Below are 22,272 nucleotides of genomic sequence, written 5' to 3'. Positions count from 1 at the left end.
CCAACACCTCTATTGTTTTGTCCCCAACAACACCTTTTCCACTCTCTTCCCCTTCCCCTCCTTACAGCCTCTTATCTTCCAGGGGAGGACAGTCTCTCACCTCTACCCCCATCACTGCTGACGATGTCAGAAGACAGCTGGGGAAACTTCACTCTGGCAAGGCCGTGGGCCCTGATGGGGTCAGCTCCAGGGTGCTCAAAACCTGTCACACCTTGATGCACCACAGAGCGCTACAGGAAATCATTCCTGCCCGTGGCCATCAACCTGTACAACTCCTCACTCTGAGGGTGCATAACTCATATCTACAAACATATTTACACTGATAATTGCAATAACTCATGTTCACTTAACTTTATATACTAGTACATATTTTTTGTATACTATTGGACTCTGGACTTACTATGTGCAATAGCATATAGTCACTTTATTTTCATATACTTGTAAATATTTCTATATTTCCTTATATATTCCCACCATGTGCAATAATTCTGGGCAAGAATTTTCCCTCCGTGCAACACCCTATCGTCAATGCTATTATAGAGCAACAACTTGGAACAATGGTTCATTCATGCTTGTACATATTGTTATATATATATATATTTCTTATATATTTTTTACACTCTCTTACTTGTTCTCATTGCCTACATTGCTCTTGTTATTAGTCACTGGTACACTGGGTAGGAGCTGCTGCTGTAACGAAAAATAATTTCAATAAAGTAATTCTGATTCTCAAATATATGAAGCAAAACATATGAAGTTATGTAGCAATGTGCGATGTAGAAAAGGTAAACCGATGATCTCTACATGCAGGGTTCCCACCGTGAAGCATGGAGGAGGATGAGTGATGGTGTAGGGGTGCTTCGCTGGTGACACCCAGTGCTTTCACATGCACAGCTTAATCAAGCTATGCTCGAAATTTGACTTTTTGAATGTGGTCCTTGTCCCAGTTTACATACAACAAATCGAATAACTGATGGGAACATGTCCTCCTTCTCCATGCTAGGTAGCAATATGTGTCTTGGAAGGCACACTGAATTAGGATGGCTTTCACAAACGTGCCATACCACCCGGTTTACGTTTAGTTTGACCATCACTTATTTTTCAATAGGACAATGACCCCACACATACCTCCATGTTGTCTAAGGGCTATTTGGCACAGTAGGAAAGTGATGGAGTGCTGTGCCAGATGACCTGGCCTCGGTGGTCACCTGACCTAAACCCAATCGAGACTGTTCAGAACGAGATGAACCGCAGAGTAAAGGCAAAAAGGGCCAATAAGTACTCAGCATCTCTGGTGGGATCTCCTTTTAAGACTGAAATGGAAAACCATTACGGGTGACTACCTCATGAAGCTCAGTGAGAGAATGCCAAAAGTGTGTAAAGCAGTAGTCAAAGCAAAGGGTGGCTATTTTGAGGAATCTGAAATATAAAACTAATATATGTTTTGAGTTATTTCACATTTTTTTGTTTACTACATAGTTCCATGTGTTCATTTATAGTTTTGACCTAACTTACCTACAATATAAATAGTCATGAAAAAAACATTAAATGACAAAGTGTGTCCAAACTTTTGACTTAGAGTGTACATGAAATGACACATTTGATTGGCATGAAGCAGACAAAGCAAACTTTTTTATGACAATAAAGGAGCTACAGGCAAGTTTAACTGCATTACTTAACTGCAATGCTGCACCACTTCACTATGTAGTCCTTGAATGAGTGGGTGTCTTGGAAATACAAATTTGTTGTTTGGTAGTGGGTTTTTCTGTTGTTTTTTATTCTCAAAAACTGAAATCCATGCTTGAGTTAACTGAGATCATGTGACTGGCTCAGCTATTTAAGAATATTCCATTTCTGCACTTTCAAATACCCCCTGGTTGATTTCACTATATGTTTTAGGTTGATCTGTACCACGAAGACTGTCCAAGCTTCTCTGATTCATATACTGTCTTTAAATATTTCGCTGAATATTTAAAGACAGCATATAAGTATATAAGACAATAAACTCGACTAGCTAGACAACACCAATGTCCTGTGCAAGAAGGACCAAAGTCGTCCCCAGCTGCTGAGGAGATAGAGGTCCTTGGTTGCATCTACAAACTTTTACACTGGGTTCTGCTGGTGTGGCGAAGTCACAGACAGGGACAAAAAAAAGACTGAGCAAACTGATCAAGAGGGCCATGTCCTCTGGATTCAATGGAGCAGGTGGCAGAGAAAATGATATGGGGCAAAATGTCAAAAATCAAGAACAGCCACTCTCACCCTCTATATGAAACAGTTAGGACTTTAGATAGCTCTTTCATCTAGAGGCTGCTGCACCAGCAGTATGAGAAATAGTACTTCTGAAGGTCCTTTGTCCCCTCATCAGCTGTATCTTGTATTATTAGATTCTATGTGCTTTGTAAAGCATCTTAAGATAATTTGTATTCTTATTGACGCTGTATAAATTGAGTTGGACTGAATCAGGAGCACTGCTGCTGAGCTTCTTTTTCTTGGACATACAAAAAAATATAATAAAACTGAATATACCAAACCTGTCACTACTCATAGGCATTAAGTGACTTTTTTGTTGACGCCGCCATATGGGCAGTAAAACTCAGAGGAAAATTAATAGTACCAGCACTGATTTCAGGCCATCAGAGTTTATGGCACTTTAAACAAAATTTACTCTTTTCATGCCCCAGATGTGCTTTTTGTGAGCATTAAAACAGCCGGTAGGAACGATGTTCCTGACCTCTATTATCAAGATATATAGAACTTCCTCATTAAGTCATAAAAGCCTGAAGGAGTCCAAATGGACGCAGTCAGGCTTCATGATGTGCATCCAGCTTTGAAGTTTGTTGGCCAAATGCAGCATCTCTTCGACACTGTTACGCTGTCATAACAGCAGCATAATGTAATGAAATCTCTGTAATATACTAATCTTTTATGATGTTAACATAGTTTAAATGAATGTTTATGCAACCTTACAATGTGCATTGTAGGGTTGTGAACAATAAACCAATGCGACCGCATAATCGGTTCAACAAGTGAGAGATATGGCTGCATCAGTAGCAGCCTCCTTAATCGATACAAATTATCAATGAATTCAGTTATAGGGTCATGGATCAGGTATCGCGAGACTTGGAATCGGTTGGCGGCATTACACGCGTCACGTCTCTAAAACGACATGAGAGCTGAAGCTGCCCGCGAAACGCCGTAGCTGCCTAGCTGGTATTAGCATGAGTGCTAAACAAGGGACAACATGGAAAATGGAGGAGAAGGAGGACGAAAGCTTCAGCCTGACCGAAGGTGATAATGAACCGAGAAAGATTTCCAAGACACTATGCTGAGGCTGAAATATTGTACCTTTGTTATCTGGTGTTCAAGACGTTAAGCTCAGACTGAAATATTGCACCTTTGTTGTTACTATTCTGTGCTGTGCTACTTTTACCTCTGGAGTTCCCAACCAGCGATTCAGCCAGACATTTTTTTGGTCCATGTCTAAAAATAAATACATCGACATGTGATTTTGTTGTTCTGTTTTTTTTTTTGTTTTTTTTTTTGTGCCAGTGCCAGTCTTTTACTTATCTGAAAAGAAACTATTGTACTGTCACTTTCATAGACTTGGCTTCTTTATTATATAAAATATCTACAATAAATATAAACCATAGAATCAAACCGTTTCGTTCTTACACTGTATGGAATTGATTCGTATCGAATCAGTCTGTAATGAAAGAATCGTTTTTGAATGAAATCATAACCTGTGTATCTAGATGCATATCAAATCATTTATCACAAAGAGATGTGCAACCTTAGTGCATTGTACTGTGTACAGTAACGTAATCACAATAACAAGTAATAGTTTAATCCAGAATTAAGCAACATCCCTTTGTAAACCATGTTATAAACATTAGCCTAACTTGCCTTTATGAAAAGAAAAATGTTGGACATAAACAAGACAATACACTTGTGAAATGCTGGATTCTGTCCTTGATAGAAAGTGATTGATACACAGGAGACACATTTCTTGAGGAATCTCACCGCTCCGTTTTCTTGTTTTATTGCATAAATCCACAGCTGCCATCTGGCAGGATCCTATAAAATGATTTACACTTTGCTTGTCCCCAACTATTCTGGCATCCTGGGGCACAACAGCCCCAGGTTAATTAGTTAGCTGCTCACAGTTGTCAACCAAATAGTCATTAGAGAAGCATGCTTTCCTGCCAATATGGCGGTGCTGTGATTAACGGCACAGAGTGATGTCAGCTCCCAGAACGCTATTGGAGTTTGTCTTTAATCAACATATTAATGGATGTTTAACAACCAAGTGAGGGTTGGCTGCACCACCTGAGCACAGTTCGCTTCCCCTGATGAACTCTAGTGGTGTTAAAGCTAAAGGGCAGCCATATCCAATTAGGAGTCCCACTTCGCAGTCTTGAAGTGGTGGTAACTTGTTGGCTAGATGGCTGAGGTGTGGCCAATTAAGAGCTATGTAGGACTTCATGGTAAGTCACATGGACAAGCCTGCTGTATCTGAATATATGCTTCAGAGTTAAGCCCGAGAAGGGCGGGAGGTCTGACCCGGACTTTTGCCGATGTGAAAGCGCACCAAAGGCGAGTTGAGCCATGTCTGAAAATGCTGGGTCGACTCGCTGTGAGAGCTGCATGCCTGTTTTCTCCTCCCTCATACTCATCGCGTACATTGCAGATAACATTGCAGTTTGTTGATGACCTGAAGAATGAACCGTCCAACCCCCACTCTTTCAAAAGGCTGCTAATATTAGAATAAATCACTGTGTCCTGCACAGAGCCTGATATCTGCCGCCAAATTTCATGTTTTCCTCGGATTCAGAGCACTGCCATGATCGTTAAAAAAGTGTGGGAGATTGCTATACAAGCTGTATATAAACATAGTCGCCGTTTACCTATGCGCTTTCAATAACGATCGTGTAACAACACATTTGATTTGTTTGATTGAAAAAAGGAACAAAGATCTCTGCTCTTCATTGATCAGTCTTTATGGGAGTAGACCAGAACTTGTTTTTGAGCTGAAGCTTTTACAATGATAGTCTGTCAGGCCATCGAGTCAGAATGTAACAGACCGATATATATCAGTATCAGAGCAAAAAAATTATAAAAATCCGATAAAATCCGGGTCGATTGCCGAGTCCTGGGTCGTTTGACCTGATGGAGCGAAAAACCCGGGTTGTTGCGAGACGATGTGAAAGGGGCTCTATACACCCACCTGGGCTGCAGCTCTTTGTTTTGTAGACTGCTGCCAACTTGTAGTGTTATTTCAGCTAGTTTCAGTTTTACAGTTTCAGTTAGGGATCCTCCCTTGTAACTGAATACCCTAGTTACAGTACAGCAACCAAATTAAACTGTATCAAGTTAACCTGTAATGTGGATAAATAAAAATGGGCTGTGTAAAGGCTTTTTCAAATGAAAAAGTTCTCTTGTGAAATATTTGTGTCCCGCTGACCTACACCTCAAAGAATCAGAATCTAGAATCGTTTAGATCAGGAATAGAATTTGAGAATCGGAATCGTTAAAATCCAAACGATGCCCAACCCTAGTCATTAGTCAGGTTTACATGGAGACTTTTTTCTCATTCAGATTGAAATCCTTCCGATTGAAGGTTTCAGGATAACTGTTTACATAGGCGATCTATTCTGATCTGATGTTTACATGCACCACTACTTTTATCAATCAATCAAATTTATTTATAAAGCACATTTAAAAACAACCGAGGTTGAGTGCTGCACAAAAACAGCAACCAACAACAAATCCAGCAACAGAACAAAGAACAAGAAGACTTAAAAGCTAAGGTAAAGAAGTACGTTTTGAGCCTTGATTTGAAAGAGTCAATGGAGGGGGCAAGTCTGACAGAGGGGGGGATGCTGTTCCACATTTTGGGGACAGTGACCGTGAAAGCACAGTCACCCCTGAGTTTATGAAGAGAACGTGAAACTATTAAAAGCCATTGGTCAGCGGACCTGAGGGGCCTGGAAAGGGAGTAAGGAGTTAGAAGTTCTGACAGGTAGGAAGGGCCTGCTCCATTCTGGGCTTTATATACAAATAAAAGAAGTTTAAAATCAATCCGAAATTTAACTGGCAGTCAGTGGAGGGAAGCAAGGACAGGGGTGATGTGGTCTCTCTTTTGAGACCCTGTCAGGAGTCTGGCTGCAGCATTTTGAATTAATTGTAGACAGGAGAGAGATGACTGATTGATTCCGGTGTAGAGAGAGTTGCAGTAGTCCAAGCGGGTGGTAATGAATACGTGGATAATTTTTTCTAGGTCTGGGAAGGTGAGGAATGGTTTGATTTTTGAAATGGTGCGAAGTTGGAAGAAGCTGGAAGAAGCTGGAAGAAGACTGCTGAGTTGACCCGTTTATCAAATTTGAGTTCTGAATCAAATGTGACACCGAAGTTCTTGACATGGGGTTGGATGAGGGTGGATAGGTTGCCGAGACTGTTGGGTATCAGATTGAGGTTGTCAGGGGGGCCAAAGAGAATGATTTCGGATTTGGATTTGTTTGATTTTAATCAGAACAACCATTATAGTCCATGGGCCAGACCGGATTTTGTTATCAGTCAAAGGGACGAAGGCTACCTATATTTTTTGGATAGATATATGTCTGTAGATAATTTTTTTTGTTTGATAGCCTTTCCAGGTGAGTAGCTAAATATTGGTTATCAGCTCATGAAGTTAACCACCGCCTAAGGAAAACTGTGTGTTAGACGCATGTGCATAATCTGTTTTACCCTCATAATTAGGACTTTTCTCAATGTTCAATAATATTGTGTTTGGTATCATTTTAAAGGGGACCTTCTAAGCTTTCATTTAAACCCAGTTGTGAACCTGTCTGATAAATATGGAGGTCACTGCAGCTCATCAAACCATCAAAAGCATACATTTTTTCACATTTTACGCCTAAACTATGTTCTTTCTTTTAATCCTGTAGGATATAGGAACATCAGAAACACAAAACACAAGTACCACAGCATTCCCCTGACTGTAAGGTTTCAGAAAATATATAACATGCCCATATAATTTCATTGTGAGAATTCAAGATGGCGTCGGAGTCCATCTTTACCCATTTTCAACTTTTGATCTTGACAACACAGATGGTCATGTAATACCTCTTTTTGTATGTTTACAAGGGTGGGAAGTTCATTTCCAGGGTTATTTTTGAGATACAAGGTCAAATTCAAGGTCACTTGAAGGTCAAATTTGATATGATTAATGGCACATCTGAGGCCAGTGCACATCCAATTAACTATCAGCCAATTAACTTCAGAAAATGTATAATATATCCATATTATAAAATTGTGAGAAGTGACTGTGAGCCTGAAGTCTCTTTTTACAAAAGAAGACTCTTTTTACAAAATACAAACCAGATTTAGCTGGTTAGGTCACACAATGGTCTCTATAGGTTACATTTGTTAAATACACAATGAACATCTACGCTAATAAATAAGTAATATCACAATAAAATAGGAAACAAAAATATGATTCAAAAACTTAAATATTTTAATAATTTGAACAATATTAACATCAGCATAACTATAATATAACTATCCCAAACCAAGTCCATCACCACACTGTGTCACTCTCGTCATCTGACCCCCTACTTCAAAATGAGGCTCTGGATCTTCCTGCAGTTTTTGGTTACCACAGGTCTGTAACCTGCACATGTTTGTGCATGTCAGATCATTTGACAGGCATGTGCAGCTTGGCATTGTGCATGAATTAACACACTTGCATGCCAATAGTTCCAAGACCACATCTGGTGCAGGTGGGGAGTGCATTCAATCTATGACCAGCTTGCCATCATCATCAGTCCATCCATGTCCAGTAGGGCTCGGCACCACTGGGTCAGCCTGCAAACAGCATTTCCAGATAGCTGCTTGGTAGTTTGCTCGTTAAGCATGCATATACAGTAGAGGCAGTCTCTACAGGGTGGCAACTGGTGGGACTCAAGTTTTCCCCTTTTGGTGGTGAAAAGTTGATAGCGCAGTTGGTTGACCTCACCAGTGTTGCTTGTAGCAGCATACATGCGGCAGGTGACCCATTCGATTTTTTCAAACAGATCATCATTAATGTCCCATAATTGCCCCAGTCGACCTAAAGTCTCTTGGCAGATAGTGTCCTTTGTTGCCATCTTCAGGGCATTCAGCTTCCCTCGACCAGCAAATGCACTGACAGTATCACAGCTTGTGAAGGCATGTAAGCCAATTAGACTGTCACAGACAGAGTGTCCAAGTGAGCTTGCCAGTTTGCTGATGTCAACAAACCGCATGCGGTTTTGTGTCCCACACTTCTGGTATATGGGACAAGAGATGTCCTTCTGGAAGCCAAGACAAAGCAACATGACATCAGTGTCCTCGGCTGTGATGATAACTGCTTTTGAGCCTGTGCTGCATCCAGTGCATGAAGTAGTAGGCGAGTGTCAGCCTCTTCTTGTGTTGAGTACAGCTCTGATACTTCCTCACACTCATCATGTAGCAGGTTTCCTCACAGGTCATGTACAACACCTTGCCATGCAGCATTTCTCTATATCATGGGCGTTTCCACTCTTCTACCAGAAACTTGATGAGACTGGCCTTGTTTGAGGGACTGCAAAGGAATGTTCTCCACTGCTGTATGTGATGTCCACTTGTGAGGTTCTTGTACTGGAGAGTGATATCTCTATCCCGGTTTAGTCGTTTAGCGTTTTTGATCGAAATCTGGCGGTAGACATCAAAAAACACATCAATCCTTTCACTCTCTGCTCCCTCATGAAGAACATAGGTGAAGGCTGACTCTGCAATCTGTGCAAAGGTCTTGTTGTTGCCATTCAGTTTTTGGATCAGGCTCATCCCATCAATGATGGTTGTAGATGGTGTTGGGATCTGTTCAGCAGGAGACACATTCTTTTCCAGCTCTCTGGCAAGTGCAGCCTTGTTTGTTTTTCGCAGAGATCCATCAGCATTTGCCAGTGGCCATGGTAGTGGACCCAGTGGGTGGGCAAGGGCATCTTTCATGTTCACCTTCCTGTGTTCAGCCACCAGGATCATGTGGCTGAAAAGGTTTCTATCTGCCTCAAACCACATATTTTCCTTTCATCCCATGAGATGTCTTTTTGCTGACCTTGGAGAATGTCTTCAGACTTTGCTTGGTCATCCTGTCATAGAATTTTGAAGAGGAGTTCTCATCTTACCTGGTTTGCTTAAAAACCTGGTAGGCCTCCTCCCCGATCTCATGAGCTCTCAAGAGATCCCTGGTTACATCAGGTGGAGCCAAGAACCCAGTGGACAGGCTAACCAGATCGGACTCTTCAGGGGACAAAGGACTGAGACAGTTGTTCTCCATAAGATCAATGAGAGACTGGACATCTGCCTCATCTTTTTGGATCCCTGGACCTTGTAGATCTGGATGGGATAGTTTGGACATGTTTGGACATATGCTTCTGTACTCAGCTGTAAAATAATATTTACTCAGAGCTCCTGGCTTCAAGCTGAACCCCTTTGTCCCTCAAGCGGTCTGGGTGTGTTTGTTCACCATTTCTTCTATGGCTTGGTCAACAGGGATTCGACCAAAAGGATTTGTGGAGGTCAGTTGAACTGAGAAGCCCCCATTCATGAACTCCATGTATACATCTGGGTGTGTGGTGGGAAGCTGACACATCTGGGTGTAGTAATATGGAAGGTACCGTGCATAATTCATTGTATCATATGCAAAACACCAGGGGACCATTGCACGAATACTTCCCAGTTGAAGCATCCAGTCTCCCTCTCTAGACGCTCAAATGAGCCCCAACAAGATTTTAAACGTCCAAATAGGACATTCAGAAGGATGAGAGGCTGCCGTTTCCATCTCTGAGGAACTTGCGGTACACTTCAAACAGTTCCATGATGCGTGTGCAAGAGCTGCTGTCGAGAACCTCCTTCAAAGTGTCTTGGGAGACGTTGTTCCCAAGACAGTCAGTTGTTTTCAGTGTCTCTTCCAGGTGAACCAGGTCATTCATGTCAGTTGCCTCCAACCAAGACAGGAACCCATTCCATGTCAGTCGCATGAGAGCCACATACAGGAGCTTGTGTAGTCAGACACCCCTGTTGTATTTACGGCCATCCATAACACCGGAAACTGAGCCTTCTTCAACCACACCAGACTCAATGCAGAGGTCTCGGAGTCCAGCATCTTGGAAACATTTTACAATATTGCCATCAGTGTGCAGATGGTGTGGAATACCCCAAACCTTATGATGATGTTCTGAAACTTGTTGTGATGTTTCCATGTGATCTCAGCAGCCTTCGTATACAGGGCTTGGTCACATACACAGACAATCTCTTTCAGGCTTAAATCTTGCATGATGCTCAGTGACTGGTTGAGCACTTCATTGACCGTAGACATGTGTTGCTGGAACATTGATGGTAGGCAGGTAGCCTATATTGTCAGGGATGACAATTATGTCACCTCAAGTCAGGATGTTGAAGCCAGTCCAACTGCTGACTGACTGGTGTTCTTGCTGTGAAATGCGTGCAAGGATCCAAACAAGGTTCTTGTTTCTGGCAAGATGAGTATTGGCAGCAGTATCAACACTGTACTTTTGCTTTGTGGTGGCCCCACTCATTGTCCGGCATTGTAAGTTGGCAGCATTTGCAGGGGTGCATCAATACTTTTTTTCTTTGTTTTGGCAACACTGGCCATTGGTTGGACAGGAACTTGGTTAACTCGCTTTGCTTGCACAGCAATCCCATTGACTCTATGAGATGTTCCCTCACCACTGATGGTTTCTTCCAGACGATCAATATTGTCCCAGGCTAAAGTTGTGAATATTCTTGGATGGATGTTACCTGGTAAGGCCGTATCTCTCCCTGATGACGAGAGCTTCTGAAAACACAAGGCAGTGTCAATCTCTGCCATCTGGGAATAGGATACACTGTGCCCAAGTCGGTTAAGAATGTTTATCAACTCCACACTTCCTGTTAATGACTTGACACTGAATGGCAGAACAATGTGCTTAGAAGGCTTGATTTTTCCACATGTCACTGCATATACTATGCCTTGGCCAAATGATTGCAGAAGTCGCTTAACTCTCTGGGCTGCATGAACAGGATCATTAGAGCCTGTGAGTAGATAGCACAGGAACACAGCGAGCGATGCTGGAATGGTCGGACACTCTGTTTCTAGTTTGACCTCAGGTGGCCAGGCATTCGGTGGTTATATGCAAGGACAGTCAACACATGAATGCATGTCTTTTGGTTGTAAGACAAAAGAGAATTTACGCGAAAGTGACATTATGTGTGAGAAAATGACAAGTGGCTTCATATGCTACAGTTGTTAGCTGCAATTGGCCGCACTCTCCTCGCCCCGGGGAAGGGGCGCGCACCAAAGGCGAGCTGCCCGGGGTGGTGAAAGCGGTAAAAAATAAGCATTATCTCTGTCCCCACCAACGACGCCGACACACTACTGACACCTCTGAGCGCGCGCGCACACACACACACGGATGAGTCTCTCTCTCTTGTTCAATGAAGTCGGCGGTGATCAGAGTAATTTGTGATTATCGGTACAAACAGCGCGAATCACAACTTAAATGAATGCGGTTCCGTTTTACATTATTGTCAGTAAGTTAGATAAACATTAAATTTTATTAAAATCGAACATTAATATTTAAAGCTTGGAGGCTATAAAAATAATAGTCATTAAAGTAACCGGCTGGACTTAATTTTGCAGTGGGCTATATGGCCGTCAGCTGCGCTTGTGGAAAGCCCTGTATCTATCCACCACACCTTAAAGGCTGGTCCGTGAAAATATTGACGGACATTAAACCGGTCCATGGTGCAAAAAAGGTTGGGGACTGCTGGTGTACATTACGAATATATTTAGGATATACTCACTTGAAGTAAATGTATGTGTTGATAGAATAATCATAGAAGTAAAACAAACCTTGCCTGCTTGTTTTTGATTGTGATCGTTGGTAGAACAGCAGTGCTGGACTGATATTTACCTGGGCTCTGCTTCTTTCTGTTGTGGTGAACTGGGGTTACTTCTAACCGGAGCACAGTATAATTCCAAATTTGACCTTTGACCTTCAAGTGACCTTGAATTTGACCTTGTATCTCAAAAATAACCCCGGAAATGAACTTCCCACCCTTGTAAACATACAAAAAGAGGTATTACATGACCATCTGTGTTGTCAAGATCAAAAGTTGAAAATGGGTAAAGATGGACTCCGACGCCATCTTGAATTCTCACAATGAAATTATATGGGCATGTTATATATTTTCTGAAACCTTACAGTCAGGGGAATGCTGTGGTACTTGTGTTTTGTGTTTCTGATGTTCCTTAAAATGATACCAAACACAATATTATTGAACATTGAGAAAAGTCCTAATCATGAGGGTAAAACAGATTATGCACATGCGTCTAACACACAGTTTTCCTTAGGCGGTGGTTAACTTCATGAGCTGATAACCAATATTTAGCTACTCACCTGGAAAGGCTATCAAACAAAAAAATTATCTACAGACATATATCTATACAAAAAATATAGGTAGCCTTCGTCCCTTTGACTGATACCGAATAGTGAAATTTTGGGCTCTGGCCCATGGACTATTATACAGACACGAGACATGCGCAGATCGATGAAAACATCATGTGACTAGTCAAAGTTGGAGGTCTCACGTCTAATCAGCATAGTAGTTTGTGAGATCATATCCACTAACAGCCACTAACAGCATGAGAGGGAGTTTTAATGAAAATTCAATGCTTCCGCGAAGAATAACCTGGTTAGGTTATTCTGAGTGTGTTAATGGTTGTTTTTTGTCTGACTTGTTGTTTTTTTTTTGTGTGCCATTTTTTGTCTTTTTGTGCTGTTTTTATTTTATTTTTTTCTGACTTTTTGTGTTTGGCTGTGACGTTGGTTGTGGAGTTTGGTAGTGTGGTTATGGAGTGAGCCCTGAGATTCCCGCTGAGCTACAGGAGAAGTGCTGGGGATGCCAGGCTGGAGTTGGAGGTGGAGGAGCGGATGAGTTTCGGGGGAATGCGAGGTCTTTGGCAGCTGGATGAGTGAGCTGAGAGAGTGTGTCTTGAGAAGAGCTTTGGAGACCTGGCTTAGGATCACAGTATGTCTGTGCCTGACTTCAGACTCTACGGGCGGACACACTCTGTTGGCATTTACATCCTTCCCTCAGTGGACAATGACAAGGTAACACCACTGATGAGAAACGCATTGTAATGACACAATCCATGCTGCTGCTATGCAACTGACCAATAAACCATATCTGTTTATTGGTCACTGTTTTGCCAACTATTTTTGTATATTTTTTCATCATGCTAATTCTGTACATTTTTTGATTACACTTTTTATTTTTTATTTTATTTTAATCTAATTTTATATCTCATTTTATCTTTCCTGTGTTCACTTTTATATGCAACAAAGCTACGATGACAAAGTTATTTCCCTCGTGGATCATTAAGTGTGGGGTTGTTTTTCAGGAGCTGGGCTTGGCCCCTTCCAGTTCCAGTGCAAGGAGCTCTGAATGCTTCAGAATACCAAGAGATTATGGACAATTCTATGCTCCCAACATTGTGGGAACAGTCTGGGGGTGGCCCCTTCCTGTTCCAACACTGCACCAGTGTACAAAGCAAGGTCCATAAAGGCATGGATGAGCAAGTCTGGTGTAGTAGAACTTGACTGTCCTGCACAGAGTCCTGACCTCAACGCGATAGAACACATTTGGGATGAATCAGAGCGAAGACTGTGAGTCAGGCCTTGTCGTCCAACATCAGTGTCTGACCTCACAAATGTACTTCTGGAAAAATGGTCAAAAATTCACATAAACACACTCCTAAACCTTGTGGAGAGTTCTCAGAAGAGTTGAAGCCATTTTAGCTGCAAAGGGTGAACCAACGTCATATTAAATCCTATGGATGATGGATGACACTTAAGTTCATGTGGTTGTAAAGGCAGGTGAGTGAATACTTTTGGCAAGATGTACTTGGACCCAATCCCAATTCTCCCTCTTAGCCCTATCCCTTAGCCCTTCCCCTTAGTCTACCCCTTAGATATATATGTATATATATATATATATATATATATAGAGATAGATAGATAGATAGATATAGACATAGACATACATATATATATATATACATACATACATATATATATGTATGTGTGTATGTATATACACACTATATACTTTAACTTAAATCTACATAACAAGTGGTGTGCAAACATACTATATATGAACCTAACTGAGTATGCTTGTCTAATTTTAAGTTTAGTGTGTGAAAATACCTTCATGTTCTACTCCTGGCACAGAGAGGTCCTCCGTTCCCTGCCAAAGGACTTTGCCCGTCTCAGCATCCCGAAGATTCATCCAATTTCTATCAGGAAAAGGCTAAGTGACAACAACCAAACTAAAAAATATACATGTTTTTATATACAGCTTAATGATATTGTTCGCATTATGTGTTTACTACATCATGTCTATAGCTGTTTCTTTACCCATGGTTTTGTCATTTATTGTCACAAATACAAATAATAACTAAATTGGCTGCACAATCTTTCACAAAGAAATAATACTGCAGCAGGCATATTTAAAAAAGTCATATGAATGAAAAACAAGTAATAGTGGTCTTGGATGGCAGGAACATTTCTTTATAGTTCTTAGAATTGTTGAACTTTTTCCTGTGTACAGCAACTGAGGCAAACTATAGTTCTTAGAACTATGTTTTAGAGGATTTCTAACCCCTGCTTCTGGTTAAGTATTTTATCAGCACAACAGGATTTTAGTGCTATGTTATATCATCCTGTATCTCTGACATCGGGAAATGAGTGCCAGGTGGCTATTACATCACCATTCTTACTGGCGATGCTGAAGTCCACATCTAAAATGTCATTAAGAGATGAGTTAAGGGGAACAGTGGAAGTCCAGATAAAATCCAAGAGGCTGAAAGGAATTTTTAGATGAAACTGCACATCTGCTTGGCTGGAAGAAGTAGAAGCAAACTCTTTTGCGACAAGAAAGGAGCTACAAGAAAGTTTTAGCCTGGCAGCAAACTTCCCTGCCTACAATTGTCTTGTGATGGAAAGTTGGTCTGGAACCGTTCCTTTGGGAATTACTTTTGCTACGGCCACTCAACTGCCAGGCCAACCAAATTGTCTGGGCAGGCTTTATGCGGTGACAACAGAGTAACAGCGAAGCATTCTTACATGTCATCTGCATACTGTTGAGTTGAATTTTTTTCACTTAAATGGCTGCTGTCTGACAAGTGAGCTGTTGTAAAAAATATTGATATAACTTGAAAAGACAAACAATTAAAAGCAATTGTCGAGAATGCCTCATTCGCTTCACTTACTCTGTTGCTCTGACTGGCTACAGACCTATCCAATTGTGCACACAGGTTTTCTCTGTTTCCAATAATGAAACTTCAGCGGAGTGTTACCAGACTTACACTGTGATAAGAACTGAGTTTGGCTACATCAGGCCAGGAAAGCTTTAGTATACATACGCTGGGAAGTGCCCAGAACTGAAATAAATATTTTTAGCCTACAAGCAACTTAAAGATAACAGCGCATCAAGAAGAAGCTGAAGAGGCCTTTGTGCTGATGATGCTAATTGGAAGCTGTCACATCAATCTGTCAGTTTGTCAGCTGTTCCTGATCTCAACAATCACTATAAACACAAGATAAATGTCAGACACAGAACCTGTAAAGGACGTTGTCTGTAACTGCAAGGATATAACTGGCCATATTCCCTAAGTGTGTGAAAGTCTGGTTGGTGGTTTTCTCAACTACTTTGCTGAGGATATTATTTTGTATGTGTCCATTTTATTAAAATAAACACAAACTAAGACATAATTATTTCAGGTTGAATACCTCAGTAACTATACTGTGTAATGAGTTAATGACACATGCATTAGGGACTAGACGTGTTTATTTCCAACCTTGTTTTAGACCATTTTACTTTTCATCAAAAATCTTTAAAAAAAAATGTCCTACTACTGAATTAAGATAAAATATGCCTTTATTCATCCCACAATGGGGAAATTCTCGTTAACAGCAGCAAGACATTCAGCATCACAGACAGTGCACACAGTGCACATGTGGGTGGACTAAAGAATGAAATACATCAAAAAATATATAAAAAGCTATATTACAACAAACAAGACAGTGGTCAAGTAACAAAGTGGGCATGCTTATAAATATAAATTTATGTATATGTTCACACATCTCCCATATCTTCCAACAAAACATGACATGAACAATATAACTGAGGATTGGCAATTAAGATTCCATGCCCAGCACAGTACAGAAACTACTCCTCATAAATCACGCTGGGGCTTGATTTGAGTTCTGCCTTTGAGACAGTAGACCACAGTATCCCAGGTACTGCTTCTGCCTATCTGACGTGTTTCCCTCTGTTGTAACTGAATAGTTCTCCTTGTCATCAACCCCACTCTCATATGGTGTAACTCAGGGGTCAGTTCCTTATTTCCTATGTATATGTTTCTATTCAGTTTGAGTAATATTTAGACATCATATAAATTTTAACAATGTGGTCTGGTAGTGACTTCAAATTAATATGGTTTATCTTTGATTAAAAAAAAAATGGACGCCACAAAACATCTTCTGGCTCACTGAAACTAAAGACCTTTTCAGATCTGGTAATAATATGCATCCCAAGTGATTCCAACAGGCCAGCTATAAGCATACTCATCTGTTATTACTACCAATTCCATGCTCTGTACGAAAATAACCACATACATCAGTGTGGTCCAAGTATAACACCTCTGTTCTAGAAGATCTGTTCCACTTAATGGACTGCTTCCTCTTAGAGGACCTCCATCCCACCTCACCACCACTACCAACTGTCTCCAAAGACACAGCTTCTAACCTGCAGGTCTCTGACCAGCAAATGTCTGAGTGCTACAATATTGTACCAAGATGAGTGTATATATTGGTCTTGTAAAGCCAGAAGTATTTCTTTTTTGATAGCTGAGAAGGGTCAAAGTCAGTGCGAGTTGTACTTGTGAGCATGTATTTTCTTAAACCTGATCAAATGGACTCTTCTTCAAAAGCATTCCTTAAATCCATTCCTCTTGACCTAAGTAAATTGCCTACAGCAACTGATTTAAACTCTAGTAACAGCATACAAGGTTATACCATGTTCTCCCTGGGACCTGCTGCAGGGCGTATGTGTGTAATCCACCAGGGTGCCTGAACAAGTCTGTCAGAACATACACACAAGCTAATGAGCCCCCAGTGAAAAGCTGTTGTTACTGTTTAGTCTGTTTTTATTTTTAAAAACATTTTAATGGCTGAAACTATAGGCCATCTATCCAGTACAACAACAACAGACTAAAATAACAAAAATGAATGTATTTATATAGAACTGTTTAAGCTTAAGCATAAAGTTGTAATATTTACCATCTTGCAATAAGTTTTGCCTTTACATAAAGAAAAGATATGCCAACTACTGGAGCAACTGGAGCCCAACTCTGCCACACAATTGACAGAAGGGGGACAAGAGGCTAAATGTGTAACTTCTTGAGTGCATTTTCTACAATACTCCATCAGTCTCTAATATGGGCTTGCTTAAATATCTGAGTACATTATTTAGCATTACTTATAGATAACATATAATGTTTAATTCCTTCATCTGTATGATGTTTGGGCAACTGAACATCAACACATTTTTTTGTTGGCTTTTGTTTTGTCATTTGTTGGAGCTGGGTGTATTAGTCAATTGCTAGGGTCACATCATCTACACTCGGTGTGTTTCACTTTGCTGCATATAATGTCACAATTCAGCCTCATCTCATCTTCCATACCACTTATCCTCACTAGGGTTGTGGGTTGCTGGAGCCTATCCCAGTTGTCATCAGGCGAAAGGTGGGGTACACCCTAGACAGGTCACCAGCCTATCGCAGGGCTAACACTGAGACAAACAACCATTCACACTCACACCTAGGGTCAATTTAGAATCACCAATTAGCCTTACGAGCATGTCTTTGGAGGTGTGAGGAAACTGGAGTACCCGGAGAAAACCCACACAGACACAGAGAGAACATCCAAACTCCACCCAGCAAGGCCCGAGTCGGACTCGAACCCCGACGTTCATGCTGTGAGGCATCTGTGACGCTCCACAGCTCGGTCAAACACGCAAAACAAACCACTGATGCATTCTTGTGTCTTTCTCACCATAACCAGATTATCTACAGCAACAAATTGGTGAAGGAAAAAAACTAATTTAAATGAAAGAAACCATCTTCTTTCCATCTAGGCAGCCCAGGGTCTTTGTCCTGTTCTGTATTTAACGGCTGTTGGCCAGCAGCAAAGTTAACAAAAACAAAACAGAGAAGAAGCTGTCTTCTTCATCTGTTGTAATGGTCAAAGTCATAAGCTCCACCTCTTCCATATTAGTGGAAGGGACTTTGGCCAACCAAAATACTGAAGTACAGATCTATGGACTGAACATGTGTTGGATAACTAGCCCATTTCTGGAGAAGAGAACACAGTTTTTTGCAGTCTTTTAGAGCTTCTGAAGCCAAGCAGAGCCACACTCTCCTCACTACATTAGCTTTGACAGCGAAATTCTAGACAGCACTAGAGCAGGTTCCCAATTTACCCTACATTGTAATGTCTCTCAAATGTGTCTCTTTCTTTCTTTCTCGCTGTATTTACTGATACATTTTACTGTGTTTTTGCCACTCAGGTGGTGTCACCTGAGGTGACAGTGGTGTCACTCCATACCCTCTATATTCTAATTTGCACACTTTGCATTTTTGTTGAAATTCTTGCTATTTTTATATTTGTATTTCAATCTTATATATTCAGCAACACTGACTCAAAACTTAATCAAACTGGATCATTTTAATGAGTGACTCAGACTAACCTGGGTCCTTATATTCACCAAGATCGGATAGAGTACATGTATTTTGATTACATTACTATTTTACTTTAATCTAATCTTATTTTATTCATCTTTCATTATTCCTGTGGTTTTTAGGATTGTTCTTGGGTGCTGAGCGGCTGTGACTAAATAATTTCCCTTGTGGATCATTAAAGTCTAAGTCCAAGTCTAAAAGAATATTAAGAGTAATATAAGATCATGGATCATGGGAACAAAAAAAAACTGAGAGGAACAATTACAATTATTTGGTTTAGTATTTGTTCCATTGTGTTTACATTTTTAATAGGGCTGTTAACACATTAATACCCATTCAATTTAATACATTTTTCTGATGTGCAAGGGACACACACACATTCTGGGAACAGACCCTCAACCATCTGAAGCTCAGCCTGAAAGCTGTGTCAGATAGCAAAACAAAGTTACCTGGATTCAGTGTCGACGTGAAATACTAAAGAAGAATCATGGTTCCAAGTGGACCAATCACAGCTCTTGCGCTCTGCATCCCCGCACAAGTAGTTACATTTCTGGGGGGTACACGTCAGCTACACAACAAGGTCCGTGCAAGGTCTGCAAAGGGGTCTGCATTAATGCAGAAGACTCTGCAACTTATGCAAAAGCATAAATTTCACATAAGCATGCAATACCTTTGTTTTGTTTGTTTTTTTGGAAAATATTTATTGTGGCAATTATACATATTTGTCCACTTTCACGGCGAGTATTAAAATTTTGAAAATATCCTTTAAAGTACATTTAGAGAAAATAAAAAAGTGCAATTAATCTGAAATTGATCATGCACTCACTTTGAACAATCATGCAGCTGATTAAATATTTTAATCTACTGTAATCGACAGTCCTGATTATTAGTAACACATGTGTGAATCAGTGAACAACGATGTGAACAATTGTGTTGCAGTTTGATTTAAGGCTTGTGCTCCTAAAATTCAGTATGAGACAGTGTTACTAGTGAAAAAAAATCTTGGAGCCCTGTCTGATCAGGGCACATTATTCCAAAAGGGCTTGTCTTTCCTTTTATGTTATCTGACACATTACAGTTTAGCTGTAATGGTAAGTTTAGTCAGCACATCTTCCATGTAATCTCATATGTATAATTCTAATTTTATGGATTTTAATGTCTGACCAGTGTGGGATTTTAGTTTAGATTTGCTTATACAAATGCTGTACTTTTTTACATGACTGAACAACCTTGATTAAGGGGATATTTCTATTGAAGGTCAGATGGTACCTATGATATAGTTTACAGGAAACAGGAGCATTAAAATATGTTGTATGTGATTTTAATTCAAATTTGTACCAAGGCATATTTTAAGATTTGTTTTTTCACTCTGTTCTCAGTGATTTCCTAAAAACATTGGAGACCTACTCAGTAACTCAGTACTGTGCCTGGATCCCTCCTGTGTAGATGCAAACAGAGCACTAACATCTGGATGATGTTCTGCTATCATTTATCATTCGTCTTGATGGGATCTGCCTGAGAACGATGCAACTGGTTACTGATCTACCATGAACATCAATTAATTTTGTATTTGTATTGTGTTATACGATGGCATGGTGTCTACAAGACACTTTCAAAGTTATCAATTAGTGCTTGTTTCCTAAAAGCATATTAATGTATATTATTTTAGTTAATTACCTGACAATATAACCATATCAACTTGGCATTAAGATTATAAACCAGATCAATTAATAAGATTAACATTTTAACAGATTCAACAGAGAACAGAGATGACACTGACATTAACATAGATGACCTGCTTCTAACAAATACAAACTGACAGATTGTTTGCATTAACAGACTTAAAGGCCAGACTCATGTAGATCATTAGCAGTGCACCATTTTTCTCTTGCTTATCTATTTTCAGATGGCAAAGACATTTTGCCACCATCTATTAATTGAAGTTTAAAAAAAACTCAGTGTACCCAGAAAAATGTGTTGGTTGGTAGTGTTTACAAACTAACACTAATCTTATATTTTGTTAAACCAGCCTATCAACGGATTAAATTCAAGGTTAAAAGGGTTAGCCTAACAATTTATATATAAAAACATGGGATTTTACACGTTCTTTCTTTTGACTTCTTGAGAAGCTTACCATCCACTCTAAACACAGAACCAGGCTGACTTCATAGTCACTGCCCCAGCACACAGTTTCACTGCAATCTGCACATTATAACCAAACTTTACCTCAATACGACGCCGTTTGTCATGACATGACGCAGTGAAACGACACACTTGAATAAAATATCTGTCATTAACTTCCAGGAGCATACAGACAGTACATAGAAGTTTCACAACAAACAACTATCTGACAACCAGCTGTGTCAGTAACGTCCTCTCCATCCTCATCAGTTATCCCATAACTATTGTACTTCCTTTTAATCGTACCTGCCACAACAAACGTTTTTCAACACTTAGCCAAAAATATCACGCGATAAGGTCACTCGTTTTAGCTGGTAGGTCGTCATTTAGACGTAAACTGTCTTGCTTTGGAAACACGCCACCGTTTTTATTTCGTCATATAAATTAATGACTAGTAAGGCTGTTACTGTTGACGTTAGCGAAGACTCGAAGGGTTAGCCATAGGAGCTAACCTTGCTGTTCCTGTCGATCTAATCAGTCACAAAATGTTACACGATGTTACAATCATCTTTCTTATGCGTTATCTAGAGAGTTGGAAATTAATATGTTTAGTAGATGTCTGACTTTCGCGCACCGTAACAAACAGGAAAAAGGATACAGTTTGAAGCCTTTCAGAATCTCCTTGGCCCTGTCTTCGTCTGAAGACATTGCTGGAATTGTTTCTTTTAGAGAACCCAGAATTTGCAGAAATACCTCCTTTTCACGTTAGTTCAACTTATTAACCAACTACAACGTCCGTTAATGCTCGCTGGGGATAGCGCACACTATGCATAAGTTATATCTGTACCGTTGGGCTGCAGGTTAAAACTGATCCGATAATGCTATCAGCCAAATATACCCAGCTAACGAACGGACAGCTTCATTCGCCAGTCAAAAACAAGGGTGTCTCCAACCAGCCAATCACTGCAGAAATAAGAAGCATGTGTGGGACTAAAATGGATAGAGACGCGTCACCAGTGGCAACGCCAAATGCCATCTGCGTATTCACCAGTCAATGGTATTCACTGATGTTACGCACCATTACTACACCGGGGTACGTCGACGGTGCTCCGATTAGGCGGAGTCTGCAAACTATTATAGGTACCGGCTGGGGACAGGAGGCTTATCCCCAGCCATTGATCTTCATTTTACAGAACTGAACATGTATTTGTGTGAGCAAATTCTACTCAACAGGGCTGCATTGCAACATGTTAGCAAGCATCTGATTTTATGAGAAAGCCATTTAC

The 22,272-nt window shown here is 40.4% G+C and overlaps 1 protein-coding gene across 2 annotated transcripts in view; it reads right to left on the bottom strand.

The window, feature by feature from the left end:
- Positions 1-21,949, bottom strand: part of pde6d (phosphodiesterase 6D, cGMP-specific, rod, delta) — a 38,487-nt gene extending 16,538 nt beyond the window's left edge. Inside the window, exons 1-2 of one of the 2 annotated variants that reach the window (XM_047587838.1) lie at positions 21,645-21,949; positions 14,271-14,359 (exon numbers count right to left, since the gene is read on the bottom strand). In XM_047587838.1, coding sequence (XP_047443794.1) covers positions 14,271-14,359; positions 21,645-21,694 — 139 coding nt within the window. In that variant the 5' untranslated portion in view covers positions 21,695-21,949. The remainder of the gene's footprint in view (positions 1-14,270; positions 14,360-21,644) is intronic. The other variant, XM_047587837.1, reaches the window with a different exon arrangement.
- Between the last annotated feature and the right edge of the window lie 323 nt (positions 21,950-22,272).

This window comes from Mugil cephalus, chromosome 6, assembly GCF_022458985.1.
Source record: "Mugil cephalus isolate CIBA_MC_2020 chromosome 6, CIBA_Mcephalus_1.1, whole genome shotgun sequence".
NCBI classification, from domain to species: domain Eukaryota; kingdom Metazoa; phylum Chordata; class Actinopteri; order Mugiliformes; family Mugilidae; genus Mugil; species Mugil cephalus.
The sequence above is the reverse complement of the archived record's forward strand: the minus strand, read 5'-3'. Positions and strand labels throughout refer to the sequence as shown.